The sequence below is a fragment of the Bubalus bubalis genome, chromosome 2 (assembly GCF_019923935.1).
Source record: "Bubalus bubalis isolate 160015118507 breed Murrah chromosome 2, NDDB_SH_1, whole genome shotgun sequence".
NCBI classification, from domain to species: domain Eukaryota; kingdom Metazoa; phylum Chordata; class Mammalia; order Artiodactyla; family Bovidae; genus Bubalus; species Bubalus bubalis.
Window position 1 is genome coordinate 76,796,715 of NC_059158.1, and position 19,140 is coordinate 76,815,854.

At 39.9% G+C, this 19,140-nt stretch overlaps 1 protein-coding gene across 4 annotated transcripts in view; it reads left to right on the plus strand.

Annotated features, from left to right (window-relative positions):
* The window catches only part of SLC25A12 (solute carrier family 25 member 12), a 166,172-nt gene that overhangs the window by 81,391 nt on the left and 65,641 nt on the right, over positions 1–19,140 (plus strand). For 3 of the 4 annotated variants that reach the window (XM_044933796.2, XM_006070251.4, XM_025274905.3), the window contains exon 3: positions 7,156–7,298. The exons of the other annotated variant lie outside the window; for it this stretch is intronic. In XM_044933796.2, the coding sequence (XP_044789731.1) occupies positions 7,156–7,298 (143 nt within the window). The remainder of the gene's footprint in view (positions 1–7,155; positions 7,299–19,140) is intronic. 4 annotated transcript variants of the gene reach the window in all.

The following is a 19,140-nucleotide window of genomic DNA, read 5'->3' on the forward strand; positions in this document are numbered from 1 at the left end:
CAGCAGCGTTATTATCCAATTAAAATCAGCATTAAAAGTAATGAAGTTATTTAAAATAAATAGGTCATTCTTATTTTAAAAAATATTTTTAGTTTAAATGTATCACCCATTTTTGAGGTACCTGCTTTTCTTTGTTAAGGAAATGTTCTAGCCTTTGGCTGACTGGGGGTAGATTCTAGTTTCAGTTCTAAATTCCCTCTTCTGTTTTGTCTGTTCAGGCAGCAGGCTCAGTGACATTGCCAAGTAATTGTCTCTAATTTAATGAGTTAATTAGTTAACTGTCTCCTGCAGAAGTCAAGTACTGACTCCTTGTAGCTGAGAAGACTTGTGTTTTTTCCCTCTGAGCTATGCACTTTATCTTTCAGTTAAAATAGACTAGGAGAGTTGGGAAAAACACTAGCAAAATACCTCAGGGTAAGTGATTCTCTGGCATCATTTATAACCCCAGATATTGGCAAAGCCTGTTCCAAGTACATGTCCACAAAAGCAATTGTTTTCCTTGTTGGCTACTGTGTCCTTGGTGGTTTGTGCTAAGGCTGCTCCATTTCCTGATAGTTTTAAAGTTAAGAATGTTGGTTTTTCTGTCTGTATGTAATCTGTGTATATAGTGGTGATAGTTGGCAAAAAGATTCAGGTATTAGATGTCAGACACCTTTGTGACAAAAAGAAATGGACACTTCAGTCAGTTCAGTTCAGTCGGTTGTATCTGACTCTGCGACCCCATGGACTGCAGCACGCCAGGTCTCCCTGTCCGTCACCATCTCCTGGAGTTTACTCAAACTCATGTCCATTGAGTCAGTTATGCCATCCAACCATCTTATCCTGTGTCGTCCCCTTCTCCTCCTGCCTCCAATTTTTCCCAGCATCGGGGTCTTTTCAAATGAGTCAACTCTTCACATCAGGTGGCCAAAGTATTGGAGTTTCAGCTTCAGCATCAGTCTTTCCAATGAATATTCAGGACTGATTTCCTTGAGGATGGACTGATTGGATCTCCTTGAAGTCCAAAGGGCCTCTCAAGAGTCTTCTCCAACACCATAGTTTAAAAACATCAAATGGACACTTAGTTGCTTTATTTTGTTAATACTAACTGAAATGTTTTCATATTGTTCCTTTTGTAAATTAATATCTGCTAATTAAAGAAAGCAACTCAATTGTGAAGTGAGAACAAAGATCACCATAACCCATCTCTTATATTTTCTTGTTTTATATTTAGTTCTTAATTATTTTAAATTTCTAATAGAAATTGGCCCAGGAGTCTTTATCAATTAATATGAGCATTTTTGTGGTTCTTTATGGGCTTCCCTTGTGGCTCAGCTGGTAAAGAATCTGCCTGCAATGCAGAAGACCTGGGTTCAGTCCCTGGAGAAGGGAAAGGCTACCCACTCTAATATTCTGGCCTGGAGAATTCCATGGAGTGTATAATCCATGGGGTTGCAAATTGATGCTTTTGAACTGTGTTGTTGGAGAAGACTCTTGAGAGTCCCTTGGACTGCAAGGATATCCAACCAGTAAATCCTAAAGGAAATCAGTCCTGAATGTTCATTGGAAGGACTGATACTGAAGCTGAAACTCCCAATACTTTGGCCACCTGATGAGAAGAAATGATTCATTGGAAAAGACCCTGATCCTGGGAAAGATTGAAGGCAGGAGGAGAAGGGAATGACAGAGGATGAGATGGATGGCATCACCGATTTAATGGACATGAGTTTGAGTAAGCTCCTGGAGTTGGTGATGGACAGGGAATCCTGGTGTGCTGCAGTCCATGGGGTTGCAGAGTCAGACACAACTGAGCAACTGAACTGAGTGACTGATAGTTCTTTATATATATATTTGTGGGTATGTATTTATATATTGCTAAATGACTCTTTTTGTTTACTTTTTTTTAATTGGAAGATAATTACTTTACAGTATTGTGTTGGTATTTGCTGTATAGCTGAATCACCTTTTTAAAGGACTGAATGTGAAAAAGCAAGATGTATAGAACAATGTGAATAGTATGTTATCACATGGATAAGAATAATCATACATATTTGTATGTATATATTGGCATATATCAGAGAAGGCAATGGCACCCCACTCCAGTCCTCTTGCCTGGAAAATCCATGGAGAGAGGAGCCTGGTAGGCTGCAGTCCATGGGGTCGCTAAGAGTCGGACACGACTGAGCGACTTCACTTTCACTTTTTACTTTCATGCATTGGAGAAGGAAATGGCAACCCACTCCAGTGTTCTTGTCTGGAGAATCCCAGGGACGGGGGAGCCTGGTGGGCTGCCGTCTATGGGGTCGCACAGAGTCGGACATGACTGAGCAGCAGCAGCATTGGCATATATGGGGCTTCTCAGGTGGTGCTGGTGGAGATAGACATAAAAAATGTGGATTCATTCCATGGGTTGGGAAGATCTCCTGGAGAAGGGCATGACAACCCACTCCAGTATTCTTGCCTGGAGAATCTCCATGGGCAGAGAAGCCTGATGGGCTACAGACCATAGGATCGCGAAGAGTCAGACCAACTGAAGCAACTTAGCGTGCATGCATGCATATTGGCGTCTCTCTATATCTCTCTCTTATATATAAAATTTACTTGTTTGTGCACAAAAAAGTCTCTGGAAGCATGTGTGAGAAATTAACTGCCTCTGGAGTGAGGAATTGAGTGACTGGAAAGAGGTGAGAGGAAGACTTTTTTCATTGTATATTATTTTGAATGCTGTGAATTGACAGTATTAAAACCATAAATAAAACAAAAACCCTCTAGCAATGGGTGAAAATCCCCATTGTTTTTTCATTTTCACTCCCACTGTTGGGTACAGGCCTCAATCTCTATCCCCTGGATCTTTGCAGTAGCCACTACTTGGTCTCCCTGCCCCCAGTCAGCTTATCTTTTCTCCAGTCCATCTTTCACATTGCTGCTGGGGAAAGCACATGTCAGATCATGTCTCTCATTTCCTGAAATTTCCCATGGCCCATAGGATAAAGTTCCAGCTCTTTGTTTTAGCATTCCAAGTCTTCCACTATCTGGGCTCAAATTGCCTTTTCAATATCACTTCTACATATCTTTATATACCCTCTCTTTGTTATCTTTCTCCAGACAACAACCCCCTCCCCCCACAAAGAAAGAAATTCATTTTTAAAATTTCTGTTTTTTGGGGTTTTTTTTTAAAGCCTGAAATACCCTTTCTCTCAATTTGCAGTTAAAACTGAATTTTGCTTTCAAGGCCTGTTGTGAACATTATTTTCTTTTTCTTTTTCTCACCAACTCCCTGCCATCTATCCTCAAAATGAATCATTTATTTTTGGTTCCCATTGTATGTTTCTCATACCTTTGGCACTCATTCTACTTAATTGCACACTTATCAGCTGCTTAAATTCTATTTTTAGACTTCCTTGTATTGATCCCTCTTTCCAGCTGCAGTAGTCTTGCCAACATTGTGCCTTTCTCCACTCCTGCCTGTCTTTTACCCTGGTGGTTTTCATATCTTGGTAAATGTGTCAGATTATGTTATACATTGAAGAATTTTGAGGAGAAGAAGCAATTGATTAGAATTAGTACAATCCACTCAATATCATACAGTTTATTTTTTGTTTATCCTGTTTGCATGCCTATTTTGAAATGTCAAAGATTATTTAGTTTTCATTTTATAGATATGTGATATATATCTAGAGGCCTGGGAGGAGAATGGCATTGTTGAAGGACTCACAGTGAATAAGTTTAGAGCCAGGATGTAAACACAGGAACCTTTCAGATATGACTTTTATAGCATGTAGAGAAAACATGACTTTATTTTGGGGTTACACTAGTTAGGTGCTTTTGGTAGTACCAGCTAATAAAAATGTGTCCACCTTTGGGCTACTTCTTATGTTGGCTGATAGAGCATTTGCTGTGATAACCTCAATGATATTTTTCAGAATACAACAAAGGACACAATTTAAAATTTAATTCTATCCTTATTGAAAGAGCTAATGGCTTGGCTTAGTCAGATTCACAAATGAGGACATTTGAAATGCTTAACCAAAAGCAAACCAACAGTCCTTTGCTGTGAGCTAGTGGCTTGGTTGGAGAAGGCAATGGCACCCCACTCCAGTACTCTTGCCTGGAAAATCTCATGGTCGGAGGAGCCTGGTAGGTTGCAGTCCATGGGGTTGCTAAGAGTTGGACACGACTGAGTGACTTCACTTTCATGCATTGGAGAAGGAAATGGCAACCCACTCCAGTGTTCTCACCTGGAGAATCCCAGGGACTGGGAAGCCTGGTGGGCTGCCGTCTCTGGGGTCGCACAGAGTCGGACACGACTGAAGCAACTTAGCAGCAGCAGCAGCAGCGGCTTGGTTTAGTCAGATTCCCAAATGAGGACATTTGAAATGCTTAACCAAAAGCAAACCAACAGTCCTTTGATCTTTTGATCCTTGTCTTTCCTAGAAGCAACCTCTTGTAACTTTTCTAGCTATTCATTTTTCATGAATAGAAGTATTTCTATACTTTATGAAAAGTAAAGTATAGAAATACTTCATATCTTTACTTTTCATAAAGTATAGAAATACTTCATATCTTTGTACTGCTGCTTCTAGACACTATTGACTTTCTCTTATAACAGCTGAAGTATTTTACTTCCTCTCCCATTCTTCTCCCCCCATGCTTATCATATTATAATTGTCATTATATTTATAATTGTCATTATATTTATAATGTATATTTATAATTGTCATTAAATTAATATTTGGTATCTACATTATTATAACTCTAAATTGTTTATTTTCTGCCAAATCATGTAATGTTTTCTATTTTTATATGACAAAAACACTTGTTCATAATTTACTTTTTTATAGAGTTAAAAATTGCTTAACTTTTTGTTTATTTAGTGATTTGTGTACCTGTTACTGATCCCTTAACAAATATTTACTGAGTGCCTGCCATTGTGTCAGCTATTATTCTTGGTGCTTGGATACATCAGTGAACATACTAGGCAAAAATTCCTTCTTTTGTGATATTTACATGCCCCTTGCGAGATAGACAACAAACATAATAAGTAAAATACATAGTGTGGTAGTTGATAGGTGCCAAGGGGGAAAGCAGAACACCATCGGGGAATTGGGAATATAAATACAAGCCTGAGTGGCAATGCTAAATAGGGTGATAAAGGGTAAGTCTCATTGAGAAGATGACATTTGTGTAAAGATTTAGGCTCCTCCCAGGGTTATTTTCCACAAAGCCAAATGCCTCGAATAATCTGACATTGCAGTTTCCCTAGCGGCTTGCTCTCTTGGAGCCCTCCCTCTGCCAGCCAGGACTGGCACTCCAGAGACCTGCAGCACAAATGTTGTCCCGGGGTTTCCCTTGGCCACTTCACTGGGTTGGATCATCCTCCATCTTTCTATTACTTGGTTCATGCTGTCTTTTTGATGGGGCAAATTATCCCATAGCTTCCTGAGAAAGGGTACATAAAAGGGAGGAAAAGCATATTGAAAATATGGATATTCCAAAGTACTTTTAACCTACCCTTACAGTTGATTGAAAGTTTGGCTCGGTTTAGAATTCTTGGTTAGAAATCATTTCTCTTTGAATTTTCAGTGCCTTACTGCGTTGTCTTCAAGCTTTCAAAGTTTCTGTTGGGAAACATTGAGGCCCATGATTCATAATTGCTTACACATGACCTATTTTTTTTCCCTCTTGAAAACGTTTAAGATTTTCTCTTTATTCTGATGTTCTATAATTTTATGGTGATGAGTCAAGCCCTGCTATGGGTTTTTGTTCTGTTTTAATTGACTGTGCTTGGCACTTAGTGGTCCCTTGTATTTCTCAATTCTGGGAAATGTTCTGATGTTAGTACTTTGATAGTTGAGTGAAGTAGGTAAGTTAATCAACTGCAACCCATAGAGGAACGCCTTGGTTGTTCATGTTTGGTCACCAGTTCAGTCAGTTTAGTTCAGTCATGTCTGACTCTTGGCGACCCCATGGGCTGCAGCACGCCAGACTTCCCTGTCCATCACCAACTCCCAGAGCTTACTCAAACTCATGTCCATCAACTCAGTGATGCCATCCAACCATCTCATCCTCTGTCGTCCCCTTCTCCTGCCTTCAGTCTTTCCCAGCATCAGGGTCTTTTCCAATGAGTCAGCTCTTCACATCAAGTGGCCAAGGTATTGGAGTTTCAGCTTCAACATCAGTCCTTCCAATGAACACTCAGGACTGATCTCCTTTAGGATGGACTGATTGGATCTCCTTGCAGTCCAAGTGACTCTCAAGAGTCTACTCCAACACCACAGTTGAAAAGCATCAATTCTTTGGTGCTGAGCTTTCTTTACCATAGTACATAAAACCCTTACTATACATTGAGGTGTTTATTTAATAAGCAGGTATTATTATTATTTTATTCTCTAGAATTCTTGACATAAAAGGCAGAATTTTTTTGTTTCTTTTTCTAGCTCCTGGTACTTAGAAGGAATACCTGTGTTGGAAGGTCTTGTTTGTTATGCTGTTGTTCATTTCCCTTTTAAGGTTTGGCAGTTGTGTCTCCACACCCGTCTCTTGCCATCAGGAAGCCTCCAGAGGCTTTGAGGCTTTCTCACCTTGGTTGCCCTTTCACCTTTCTTTATCTTTCTCATATTTCTTTATGTGTATATATACATACACACACACACACACACACACACACACACACACACCATAAAATTCACCATTTTAAAGTGTCCAAGTCAGTGTTTGTTTTTTTTTAGTTTATTTACAAAGTTGTGTGACTGTCACCACTGTCTAATTCCAGAGCATTTTTATCACCCCCAAAGAAACTCCCCCAACCTAAAGTGGTTAACTCCATTCCCCCCTCCTTCCAGTTCCTGGCAACTACTCCTGTACTTTTCTGATGCTATGAATTTGCCTCTTATGGACAGTTCATATAAATGAGGTCATGTGGTATGTGGTCTTTTGTGTGGTTTCTTTAAGTTAAAGTGTTTTCAAGGTTCATCCATATTGTAGCATGTATCGATACTTTGCTAATGTTCTGAACTCAGGCTCTGGGTGTCTGATTTTGGACTATCTAGAGAAAACTTCTGCATTTATTGTTACCTTGATTATGATACTGGCATTTAATTTACTTTTTCAGAAAACTTTTGTTGCAAAAAGATACTGAACAATTTTAATTTTAAGTATACATTATTTACTTTTTAGTATGCCAGTACTGAGGTTGATGGAGAGCATTACATGACCCCGGAAGACTTTGTCCAGCGCTATCTTGGACTATATAATGATCCAAATAGCAATCCGAAGATTGTGCAGCTCTTGGCAGGAGTAGCCGATCAAACCAAGGATGGGTAAGAACTTGTATGCTGTTCTTAAAAGCTAATGTTATTCAATATCATACTGAAAAAATGGGAAAACCATAAACTTACCCATGACCATTTAGAATTTTAATATTAATAAACCATATCTTTTCTTAGAAGTTTAAAAAAATTGTTATTTACTGCCATTATCAAGTATACTTGCATTTCTTTCTTTTTTTGGAAAAAAAATACATGCAAAGCTGTATTTTATGTTGAATAATCTGAGCAAAATGGTTTTCAGATGGCTAAGTTATCTTTTATTCACTCATTCAGTAAATATCGAGTACTTACTATGTTTTAGGCACGTTCTATGTACTAGAATTCCATCAGTAAATAAACCACAGAAAAACAATAAACAAAATTTAAAAGTAAACTATAATGTTAGGTGGTTATAACTGCTATAAGGAATAATAAGGAAGCATTTAGAGTGATACTTATTCATTTATCTGTCAGGTATTTATGAGACAGCCATCATTTGCCAGGCACTGTTGAACATTAGAAATATAAACAAAATGAGGTTCATGACCTTGAGAAGAAACTCATGGCTTAGTGAGAAAGGATGAGTAAACAAAGAGAAAAAGTAATACTTCGGGAATAAGGTGCTATGATAGAACCATATGAAATATACAAGGGACACCTAAGACAGCATAATTAAGTCTGTTTTGGGTGTTCAGGAGAGCATCCTAGAAGAAGTGATGCTTGAGTGAATCTGGCAAGACAAAAAGAATTTGCTGGTCAAAGAGTGAGAATTCCAGGAAAGGGAACAATTGGCATGAAACATCAAGGGGCAGGGAAACGCAGTTTTGAGGGTATTAGCCTACTGTGTCCCCTTTGCCTTGCAAAGCAATAAAGCTATTCTTTTCTACTTCACCTCCCCCCACAAAACCTATCAAGGGGCACCTGCATGTCTGTGTTGCCTCCACAGTGGGCAGGTTGTCAGAGTAATGGGGGCACAGCTGGGGACCTTGTGTGCTGAGCTTTGACTAGTATCCTATAGGCTTGTGACTCTCAGACTTGGAGGTATTTTTAGCCTGGCATTGTAGGCATGTGTGCAGTCACAGGCATTACGAAGTGCATCTTACTTGAGTGTCAGTTTACTCAAATCAAGGGGGAAGGGCATTTTTATATTAAAATCTAGTAGGACTGTATTAGGGAGGAAATGGAATATTTGTATTCTTTGCTTTGTGAGTTCTGAGCTAGAGCCCCAGGACTCCAAGGCTCTTTTTCTTGCCTGTAGAGGGGCTTGTGTGAAAAACTAGGCAAAATTAGTTTTAACTCTTTAAAATGTTTAGAAGGCTGTCGTAATACAGTGGAAGTGTTGGTTTCTAGGGTCTTTGAATCCAGGATTATTGTATTCATTTCTATTTTCTCACAGAATTTAGCACCGTGCATGAAATTTACTATGAATATTTTATATCTTGGAAAGGTTTTATATAATTCATCACTGACAGATATTGAGGAACTTGTATACATTTTGTGCCCAGTCTCTAGAAAAAGTCAAATTGGCTGCCAGGTAACTGTGGCCCATTCAAGTCCTTGGGTCTCTAGATAGCGATTAGACAGTGAGGCGTATAAAAATTAATCGTATTTACTCAGAATTCCTTCTTCAAATTTAGAAATTTTAATTATTGTCATTAACTTGGTCTGAGACTTGCCAGACATATCTTTTCAGACGCTTCCTCCATATCTTTTCAGATGCTTCCTTTTGTGACCATATGTTCTGATCCATTCCACTGGTGTATCTTATTTGAAGCTTCATGTGGTTCTGTCAGAAGCAGTTGTGTTGTTAAAGTGTGGTCAAGTGGAATTGAGTGTTTAAGTTGCCAGAGTAGAATCGATCAAAAATGGGTTTTGGCTAGTAAAGAATCTAATAATGTTGAATACTGTTTACTTAAAAAAAGCAAGCTGTTTCTTTTTTGAAAAGGTATATTTGTTCTATTTAAAATTTTAAAAACTGCTTACACTTCCTTTTTTTCCCCTCCCTCCTTAGAATAAGTCAGATCCAGATTGGGTAGGAAATTTGATTCATAAAGTTAGGTCATAAAAATTATAAACATATAAATTATTCCTAAAAGCAGAGAAAGGTAAAATTTTCTAGAAACCTCCCATCCGTGGATGGTCTTCATAGTTTCCTGAACTTACTGAAATATAATGCAAAAATGAATGATTTTGTATTTTCATTTTTCTGGGGAGAAATCACAGGTTTTTCAAAGGGTCTATGATTTCAGAAGGGTTAAATATCATTGTTAAAGTTTTTTTTTTAAATACTTTTAATTTAAGAAAATCAAAGGCATTGATGATGTTTAAACTTATTCCAAGTAGCCAGCCCTTCCTCATTTCACATTTAAGGAAAATGAACTCCAGAGAGATGGATTGGCTTGTCCAATAACACACGATTAATTCTCTTACTTTTTAGCTCATCTTCTTGTAATCATTTTAAAAAGCTATCTTTTCTCTATTGTTCCATTTTCTACTCCTTTAAGCAGGGCAGTGATGAAAGTTAGGATAGTTTAGTTGGTTTATCTTTTTTCCAACTCCAAGAGGTATTCCTTGATTCTGCTACAGTTGTTTGAGAACAAGTCCTGTAGGTATATAGGCTTCCTAGGCGGCACAGTGGTAAAGAATCTGCCTGCCCATGCAGGAGACGCAAGAGACATGGATTAGACCTCTGGGTTAGAAAGATCCCCTGGAGTAGGAAACGGCAACCCACTCCAGAATTCTTGCCTAGAAAATTCTGTGGACAGTGGACTACACAGTCCATGGCATTGCAAAGAGTTGGACATGAACAAGCACAGCATGGCCTATATAGGTATGTAACTTGACAAGAATCACATAATACTGTTTATAATTACTCCAGACCAAATCTGAATTAATAGAACTAGTATAAACAAGTTTGAGTGATTTACTTAAGTGTATGAGAAAAGCAGGTTTCAGTTCAGTTCAGTCGCTCAGTAATGTCTGACTCTGCGACTGCATGAATCGCAGCACGCCAGGCCTCCCTGTCCATCACCAACTCTCAGAGTTCACTCAAACTCACGTCCATCGAGTCAGTGATGCCATCCAGCCATCTCATCTTCTGTCCTCCCCTTCTCCTCCTGCCCCCAATCCCTCCCAGCATCAGAGTCTTTTCCAATGAGTCAACTCTTCGCATGAAGTGGCCAAAGTACTGGAGTTTCAGCTTTAGCATCAGTCCTTCCAAAGAACACCCAGGACTGATCTCCTTTAGAATGGACTGGTTGGATTTCCTTGCAGTCCAAGGGACTCTCAAGAATCTTCTCCAACACCACAGTTCAAAAGCATCAAAGCAGGTTTAGGGGTGGTTAATACTGTGTCCCTTTTGTGTTCTATCCTTGCCTGCCCTCCCTTGTTTTCTTAGCATGTTAACTGCTCCCCTTCTCTTCTCCTGGCTCCCTTTCCTCTAATAAATAGTAAAGTATGCAAGAGTGTTTTGATACAGGTGCTTGCTATGGACAGCCATGTATTTTTTTAATTGCTTTTTGTTTTCTAAGTATTTCATTTGGCTGTGCCACAGGGCATATGAGATCTTAGTTCTCTGAACAGGGATCAAACCCGGGCCCCTCAAATTGGAAGCTCGGAGTCTTAACCACTGAACTGCCAGGGAAGTCCCTGGAGAGCCATGGAGAAACAACATTGTATAAATAGCATGATAGGTTGTCTAAAAGTAAAAGCCATTCAGTTCAATTCAGTCGCTCAGTTGTGTCTGACACTTCCTGACCCCATGGACCACAGCACGCCAGGTCTCCCTGTCCATCACCAACTTCCAGAGTTTACTCAAACTCATCTCCACTGAGTCAGTGATGCCACCCAACCATCTCATCCTCTCTCATCCCCTTCTCCTGCCCCAATCCCTCCCAGCATGAGGGTCTTTTCCAATGAGTCAACACTTCGCATGAGGTGGCCAAAGTACTGGAGTTTCAGCTTCAGCATCAGTCCTTCCAGTGAACACCCAGGACTGATCTCCTTTAGGATAGACTGGTTGGATCTCCTTGCAGTCCTAGGGACTCTCAAGAGTCTTCTCCAACACCACAGTTCAAAAGCATCAATTCTTCAGCATTCAGCTTTCTTTGTAGTCCAACTCTCACATCCATACATGGCTACTGGAAAAACCATAGCCTTGACTAGACGGACCTTTGTTAGCAAAGTAATGTCTCTGCTTTTTAATATGCTGTCTGGGTTGGTCATAGCTTTCTTTCCAAGGAGTAAGCATCTTTTACTTTCATGGCTGCAGTCACCATTTGCAGTGATTTTGGAGCTCCCAAAAATAAAGTTTGTCACTGTTTCCCCATCTATTTGCCTTGAAGTGATAGGACTGGATGCCATGATCTTAGTTTTCTGAATGTTGAGCTTTAAGCCAACTTTTTTCACTTTCCTCTTTCACTTTCATCAAGAGGCTCCTTAGTTCTTCAGTTTCTGCCATAAGGGTGGTGTCATCTGCATATCTGAGGTTATGCATATTTCTCCCAGCAGTCTTGATTCCAGCTTGTGCTTCATACAGCCCAGCGTTTCTCATGATGTACTCTGCATATAAGTTAAACAAGCAGGGTGACAATATACAGCCTTGATGTACTCCTTTTCCTGTTTGGAACCAGTCTGTTGTTCCATGTCCATTTTTAACTGTTGCTTCCTGACCTGCGTACAGATTTCTGAAGAGGCAGGTCAAGTGGTCTGGTATTCCCATCCCTTGAAGAATTTCCACAGTTTATTGTGATCCACATAGTCAAAGGCTTTGGCATAGTCAATAAAGCAGAAATAGATGTTTTTCTGGAACTCACTTGCTTTTCGATGATCCAACAGATATTGACAACTTGATCTCTGGTTCCTCTGCCTTTTCTAAATCCAGCTTGAACAACTGGAAGTTCACAGTTCACATGTTGTTGAAGCCTGGCTTGGGGAATTGTGAGCATTACTTTACTAGCATGTGAGATGAGTGCAATTGTGCGATAGTTTGAGCATTCTTTGGCATTGCCTTTCTTTGGGATTGGAATGAAAACTGACCCTTTCCAGTCCTGTGGCCACTGCTGAGTTTTCCAAAATTTCCATCAACAGAGGAATGGATAAAGAAAATGCAGTAGAATATTACTCAGCTATTAAAGAGAATGAATGCTATTGCAGCATCATGGCGGAACCTAGAAATTGTCATGCTGCGTCAAATAAGTCAGACAGAGGAGGAGAAATATTGTATGACATCATTTATATGTGGAATCTAAAAAGAAATGATACTAATGAACTTACAAAACAGAAAGAATGGATACATGTATATGCATTTGAAGTGTGCAACCTGTGAGAACTCCAAAATTAAAACTCGCTGCTGAACAACTGTTGACAGGAGAATGTGGGAGCCCACCAAAAAAATGTACCCCACATCCAAGGGCAAAGGAGAAGCCCCAGCAAGTCAGTGAGGGGCGAAATCATTTTTAGAATCAAACCCCACACCTGCCAGAGATGCTCGGAGGGCTCAAACAAGACCTGTGCACACCAGAGACTCCACAGAGAGTGAGCCAGACCTGTCTTTGAGTGTTTGAGTGTCTCCTGTGGAGGGACAGATCAGCAGTGGCCTGCTGCAGGCGCTCTGTGCAGCAGTCCTGGGTATGGCATAAGCCCTCTTGGAGGAGGTCACCATTAACCCCACCATAGAGCCGCCAGAACTTACACAAGACTGGGGAAATAGACGCTTGGAGGGCACAAACAAAAACTTGTGCATACCAGGACCCAGGAGAAAGGAGCAGTGACCCCACAAAAGACTGACTCAGACTTGCCATGTGTGTCCAGGAGTCTCCGTGGGTTGATGGTGGCCTGGTGCAGGGTTGGGGGCACTGAGTGTGACCGTGCATGCATGGGCCCTTTTGAAGGAGATTGCCATTATCTTCATTACAGATTCAGTTACAATTCAGTCGCTCAGTTGGGTCTGACTTTGCGACCCCATGGAGTGCAGCACGCCAGGCCTCCCTGTCCATTGAGGGAGCTTACTCAAACTCATGTCCATCAAGTTGGTGATGGATCATCTCATCCTCTGTCGTCTCCTTCTCCTCCTGCCTTCAATCTTTCCCAGAATCAAGGTCTTTCCAATGAGTCAGTTCTTCTCATCATGTGGCCGAAGTATTGGAGCTTCAGCATCAGTCCTTCCAATGAATATTCAAGACTGATTTCCTTTAGGATTGACTGGTTGGATCTCCTTGCTGTCCAAGGGACTCTCAAGAGTCTTCTCCAACACCACAGTTCAAAAGCATCAATTCTTCAGCGCTCCGCTTTCTTTATAGTCCAACTCTCACATCCGTACATGACTACTGGAAAAACCATAGCTTTTACTAGATGGAGCTTTGCTGGCAAAGTAGTGTCTCTGCTTTTTAATATGCTGTCTAGGTTGGTCACATGGACTACAGCCTTGTCTAATTCAATGAAACCATGAGCTGTGCGGTGTAGGGCCCCCCAAGGTCATGGTGGAGAGTTCTGACAAAATGTGGTCCACTGGAAAAGGGAATGGCAAACCACTTCAGTATTCTTACCTTGAGAACCCCATGAACAGTATGAAAAGGCAAAAAGATAGGACACTGAAAGATGAACTCCCCAGGTCGGTAGGTGCCCAGTATGCTACTGGAGATCAGTGGAGAAATAACTCCAGAAAGAATGAAGAGATGGAGTCAAAGCAAAAACAACACACAGTTGTGGACGTGACTGGTGATGGAAGTAAAGTCCGATGCTGTAAAGAGCAATATTGCATAGGAACCTGGAATGTTAGGTCCATGAATCAAGGCAAATTGGAAGTGTCAAACAGGAGATGGCAAGATTGAACATCGACATTTTAGGAATCAGTGAACTAAAATGGACTGGAATGGGTGAATTTAACTCAGATGACTATTATATCTACTGCTGTGGGCAACAATCCCTTAGAAGAAATGTAGTAGCCCTCATAGTCAACAAAAGAGTCCAAAATGAAGTACTTGGATGCAATCTCAAAAACAACAGAATTATATCTGTTCGTTTCTAAAGCAAACCATTCAATATCACAGTAATCCAAGTCTATGCCCCAACCAGTAACGCTGAAGAAGCTGAAGTTGACCAGTTCTATGAAGACCTACAAGACCTTCTAGAACTAACACCCAAAAAAGATGTCCTTTTCATTATAGGGGACTGGAATGCAAAAGTAGGAAGTCAAGAGATACCTGGAGTAACAGGCAGATTTGGTCTTGGAGTACAGAACAAAGCAGGGCAAAGGCTAATAGAGTTTTGCCAAGAGAACGCACTGGTCATAGCAAACACACTCTTCCAACAACACAAGAGAAGACTCTACACATGGACATCACCAGATGGTTAATACCAAAATCAGACTGATACATTCTTTGCAGCCAAAGATGGAGAAGCTCTATACAGTCAGCAAAAACAAGACCAAGAGCTGACTGTGGCTCAGATCATGACTCCTTATTGCCAAATTCAGACTTAAATTGAAGAAAGTAGGGAAAACCACTAGACCATTCAGGTATGACCTAAATCAAATCCCTTATGATTATACAGTAGAAATGAGAAATAGATTCAAGGGATTAGATCTGATAGAGTGCCTGAAGAACTACTGATGTAGGTTCATGACATTGTATAGGAGGCAGTGATCAAGACCATCCCCAAGAAAAAGAAATGCAAAAAGGCAAAATGGTTGTCTGAGGAGCCCTTACAAATAGCTGAGAAAAGAAAAAAGGCAAAAGAGAAAAGGAAAGATATACCCATTTGAATGCAGAGTTCCAAAGAATAGCAAGGAGAGATAAGGAGGCCTTCCTCAGTGATCAATGCAAAGAAATAGAGGAAAACAGTTGAATGGGAAAGTCTAGAGATCTCTTCAAGAAAATTAGAGATACCAAGGGACCATTTCATGCAAAGATGGGCTCGATAAAGGACAGAAATGGTATGGACCTAACAGAAGCAGAAGATATTAAGAAGAGGTGGCAAGAATACACAGAAGAACTGTACAAAAAAGATCTTCACGACCCAGATAATCACGATGATGTGATCACTCATCTAGAGCCAGACATCCTGGAATGTGAAGTCAAGTGGGCCTTAGGAAGCACCACTATGAACAAAGCTAGTGGAGGTGATGAAACTCCAGTTGAGATATTTCAACTCCTAAAAGATGATGCTGTGAAAGTGCTGCCCTCAGTATGCCAGCAAATTTGGAAAACTCATCAGTGGCCACAGTACTGGAAAAGGTCAGTTTTCATTCCAGTCCCAAAAATAGGCAATGCCAAAGAATGTTCAAACTACTGCACAATTGCACTTATCTCACACGCCTCAAAATTCTCCAAGCCAGGCTTCAACCGTACATGAACCATGAACTTCCAAATGTTCAAGCTGGGTTTACAAAAGGCAGAGGAACCAGAGATCAAATTGTGAACATCTGTTGGGTCATAGAAAAAGCAAGAGAGTTCCAGAAAAACATCTACTTCTGCTTATTGACTATGCCAAAGCCTTTGACTGTGTGGATCATGAACATCTTGGAAAATTCTTCAAGGGATGGAAATACCAGACCACCTGACCTGCCTCTTGAGAAGTCTGTATGCAGGTCAGGAAGCAACAGTTAGAACTGGACATGGGACAACAGATTGGTTCCAAATCGGGAAAGGAGTACGTCAAGGCTGTATATTGTCATCTTGCTTATTTAACTTATAGGTAGAGTACATCATGAGAAATGCCAGGCTGGATGAAGCACAAGCAGGAATCAAGATTTCTGAGCGAAATATCCATAACCTCAGATATGCAGATGACACCACCCTTATGGCAGAAACTAAAGAAGAACTAAAGAGCCTCTTGATGAAAGTGAAAGAGGAGACTGAAAAAGTTGGCTTAAAGCTCAACATTCAGAAAACTAAGATCATGGCATCTGGTCCCGTCACTTCATGGCAAATAGATGGGGAAACAATGGAAACAGTGAGAGACTGTGTTTTTTTTGCAGTTCCAAAATCACTGCAAATGGTGATTGCAGCCATGAAATTAAAAGACACTTGCTCCTTGGAAGAAAAGCTATGACCAACCTAGACAACATATTAAAAAGCAGAAACGTTACTTTGCCAACAAACGTCCATCTAGTAAAGCTATGGTTTTTCCAGTAGTCATGTATGGATGTGAGAGTTGGACTACAAAGAAAGCTGAGCGCCAAAGAATTGATGCTTTTGAACTGTGGTGTTGAAGACTGATAGAGTCCCTTGGATTGCAAGGAGAGCCAACCAGTCCATCCTAAAGGAAATGAGTCCTGAATATTCATTGGAGGGACTGATGTTGAAGCAGAAACTCCAGTACTTTGGCCACCTGATGTGAAGAGCTGACTCATTTGAAAAGACCCTGATGCTGGGAAAGGTTGAAGGTGGGAGGAAAAGGGGACGACAGAGGATGAGCTGGTCCATCACCATCTCAATGGACATAAATTTGAGTAAGCTCCGGAAGTTGGGGATGGACAGGGAAGCCTGGCATGCTGCAGTCCATGTAGTCACAAAAGTCAGACATGACTGAGTGACTGAACTGGACAGAAGCACATTCACATTCATTTCTTCACCAGTATTCAGCTCCAGAACTTTTTCATTTTCCCATACTGAAACTCCACAGTCATTAAACAAGTCCCCATTCTCTCCCAGTACCCAGTTCCAGGTAACCACTATTCTATTTTCTGTCTTTATGAATTTGTTCTAAGTACTTCATATCAGTGAAATAATATAATATTTTTCCTCTTGCATTTGGCTTATTTCACTTTGCATGGTGAAGTGATTCATTCATGTTATAGCATGTATCAGAATTTCATTCCTTTTTAAGGCTGAATAGTACGAAGTGACTTATTTTGAGTTTGCTGATGCTTTTGTGTTTCTTTATTGACTTTCTTCAAATAAATCACCCTGTATAACAAAGGTAACTGAGTATTAAGGTTTGGCTCAGTATCCTTCAAATGCCTTCTTATAATAATATTCTACTTGCTAGAGATAGCGGATACCCTTTGTATTTTTCAGCTATAACTTTAAATTTGGGGTTGGGGGACAGGATGGTGTACACTGGATTGATTGAAGGTAGGAGTTGAGTCTTCACCGTGGCTCACTGAGTTGCTGAATGTCTTTGTACAAATCAGTTCTTTGCATTTTCTAAGGGTCCTTCTGACTCTAAATTGCATAAATATATGATTTGCCTTTCTGAATATACTAGTAGATAATAATGTAGATATTTAATAAAGTTCATAGAATGTGTGTATATTTTTTTCTCCCTGTGCTTTTTTGTTGTATTAATTTAACTATTTTATTTTTTAACTTGTATTTTACATTGGAGTATATAATTGATCAACAGTGTTGTGTCAGTTTCAAGTGTATAGCAACGTGATTCACTTATGCATATATATGCATCTATTCTTTTTCAAATTCTTTTTCCATTTAGGTTAATATAGAACTTTTTTTATAAAATTGAAATGTAGTTGGTTTCCAGTGTTGTGCCAATCTCTGCCATACAGCAGAATGACTCACGTATATACCTGTATGCATTCTTTTTTTCAGTTTTCTTTTCCTTTATGGTTTATCACAGAATATAGTTCCTGTGCTATACATGAGGTCCTTGTCATTTGTCCATTCTAAATGTAATAGTTTGCCTCTACCAACCCCAGACTCCCAGTTCATCCCTTTCCCGCCCCACCTCCCCTTTGGCAACCACAAGTCTGTTCTCTGTGTCTGTGAGTCTTTCTGTTTTGTTGATATGTTCATTTGTGACGTACTTTAGATTCCACGTGTAAGTGATACCACCGTGACTCCTAAAAAGCAAATGATTGGTTTGCCAGCCAACCATTTATGACCTTTGCTAGTTAAGGAAAAACCCTTTGACCTCTTCTCATAAATACAGAAAGATTTACTACTGAACATGAAATATGTTTAAAATCTAATATTCTGTATTTCAGGGTAATTGTATTTTTAGGTCTATTTGCTGAGACTTGGCGTGTTTTGGAAAAATCAAGATGCTATGCGTTGTTCTTCCCCCTATAATCAGCCTAGCGACTTTTCATTTTTATTTTAAAAGTTAATGTTATGAGCAGAAGAAATAGTGCTAATTCTTCATTATAAATATAAAAATTTCAAATGTTTCTAAATTTCATAATATAGAAAGTGACAACCTACTCTAACTGGTTCCCTCGATCACTATTGTATTTGTGTTATACATTCTCATTGATCTTGAGTTTTGTTCAGAACTTAGAACCACAAATTGCTCATTGCTTTGTAGGAGTGTGTGGATATAGTCATGATGATACCACTGTTTTTACTACCTGAAAATTTGTGTACTGATAATAATACTTTATAGAGTTTTACTATATTTTTTAGTAATGCATATGATGTGTTATATGACATGTGGCTTGATAAACAGTTTTTAATTGGCTTGTTCCTCCCAGGATTCTTTAGCACGAGCACAGTGAGGGCATAGTCTCCAGTGCCCTGAATACTACTGCCACAGAGCCATTCTTTTCCCTCAATAAAGGGCAAAGTCATAGAGTATATTGGGCTTCCCAGGTGGTTCAGTGGTAAGGAATCTGCCTGTCAAGCAGGAGACTCAGATTCGATCCCTGTGTTGGGAAGATCCCCTGGAGGAGAAAGTGGCAACCCACTCCTGTATTCTTGCCTAGAGTATCCCATGGACAGGGGAGCCTGGCAGGCTACAGTCCACGTGGTCGCAAAAGAGTTGGACATAACTTAGCAACTAAATAGCAGCAGCATTGCTTTTGGATATAATGTAATTTGTGTAATTTAAACATACTTCAAAATGTTTTAAGTAATAAAAATGTAACTTTGAATGTGTAATGTGACTTAGATGAGTG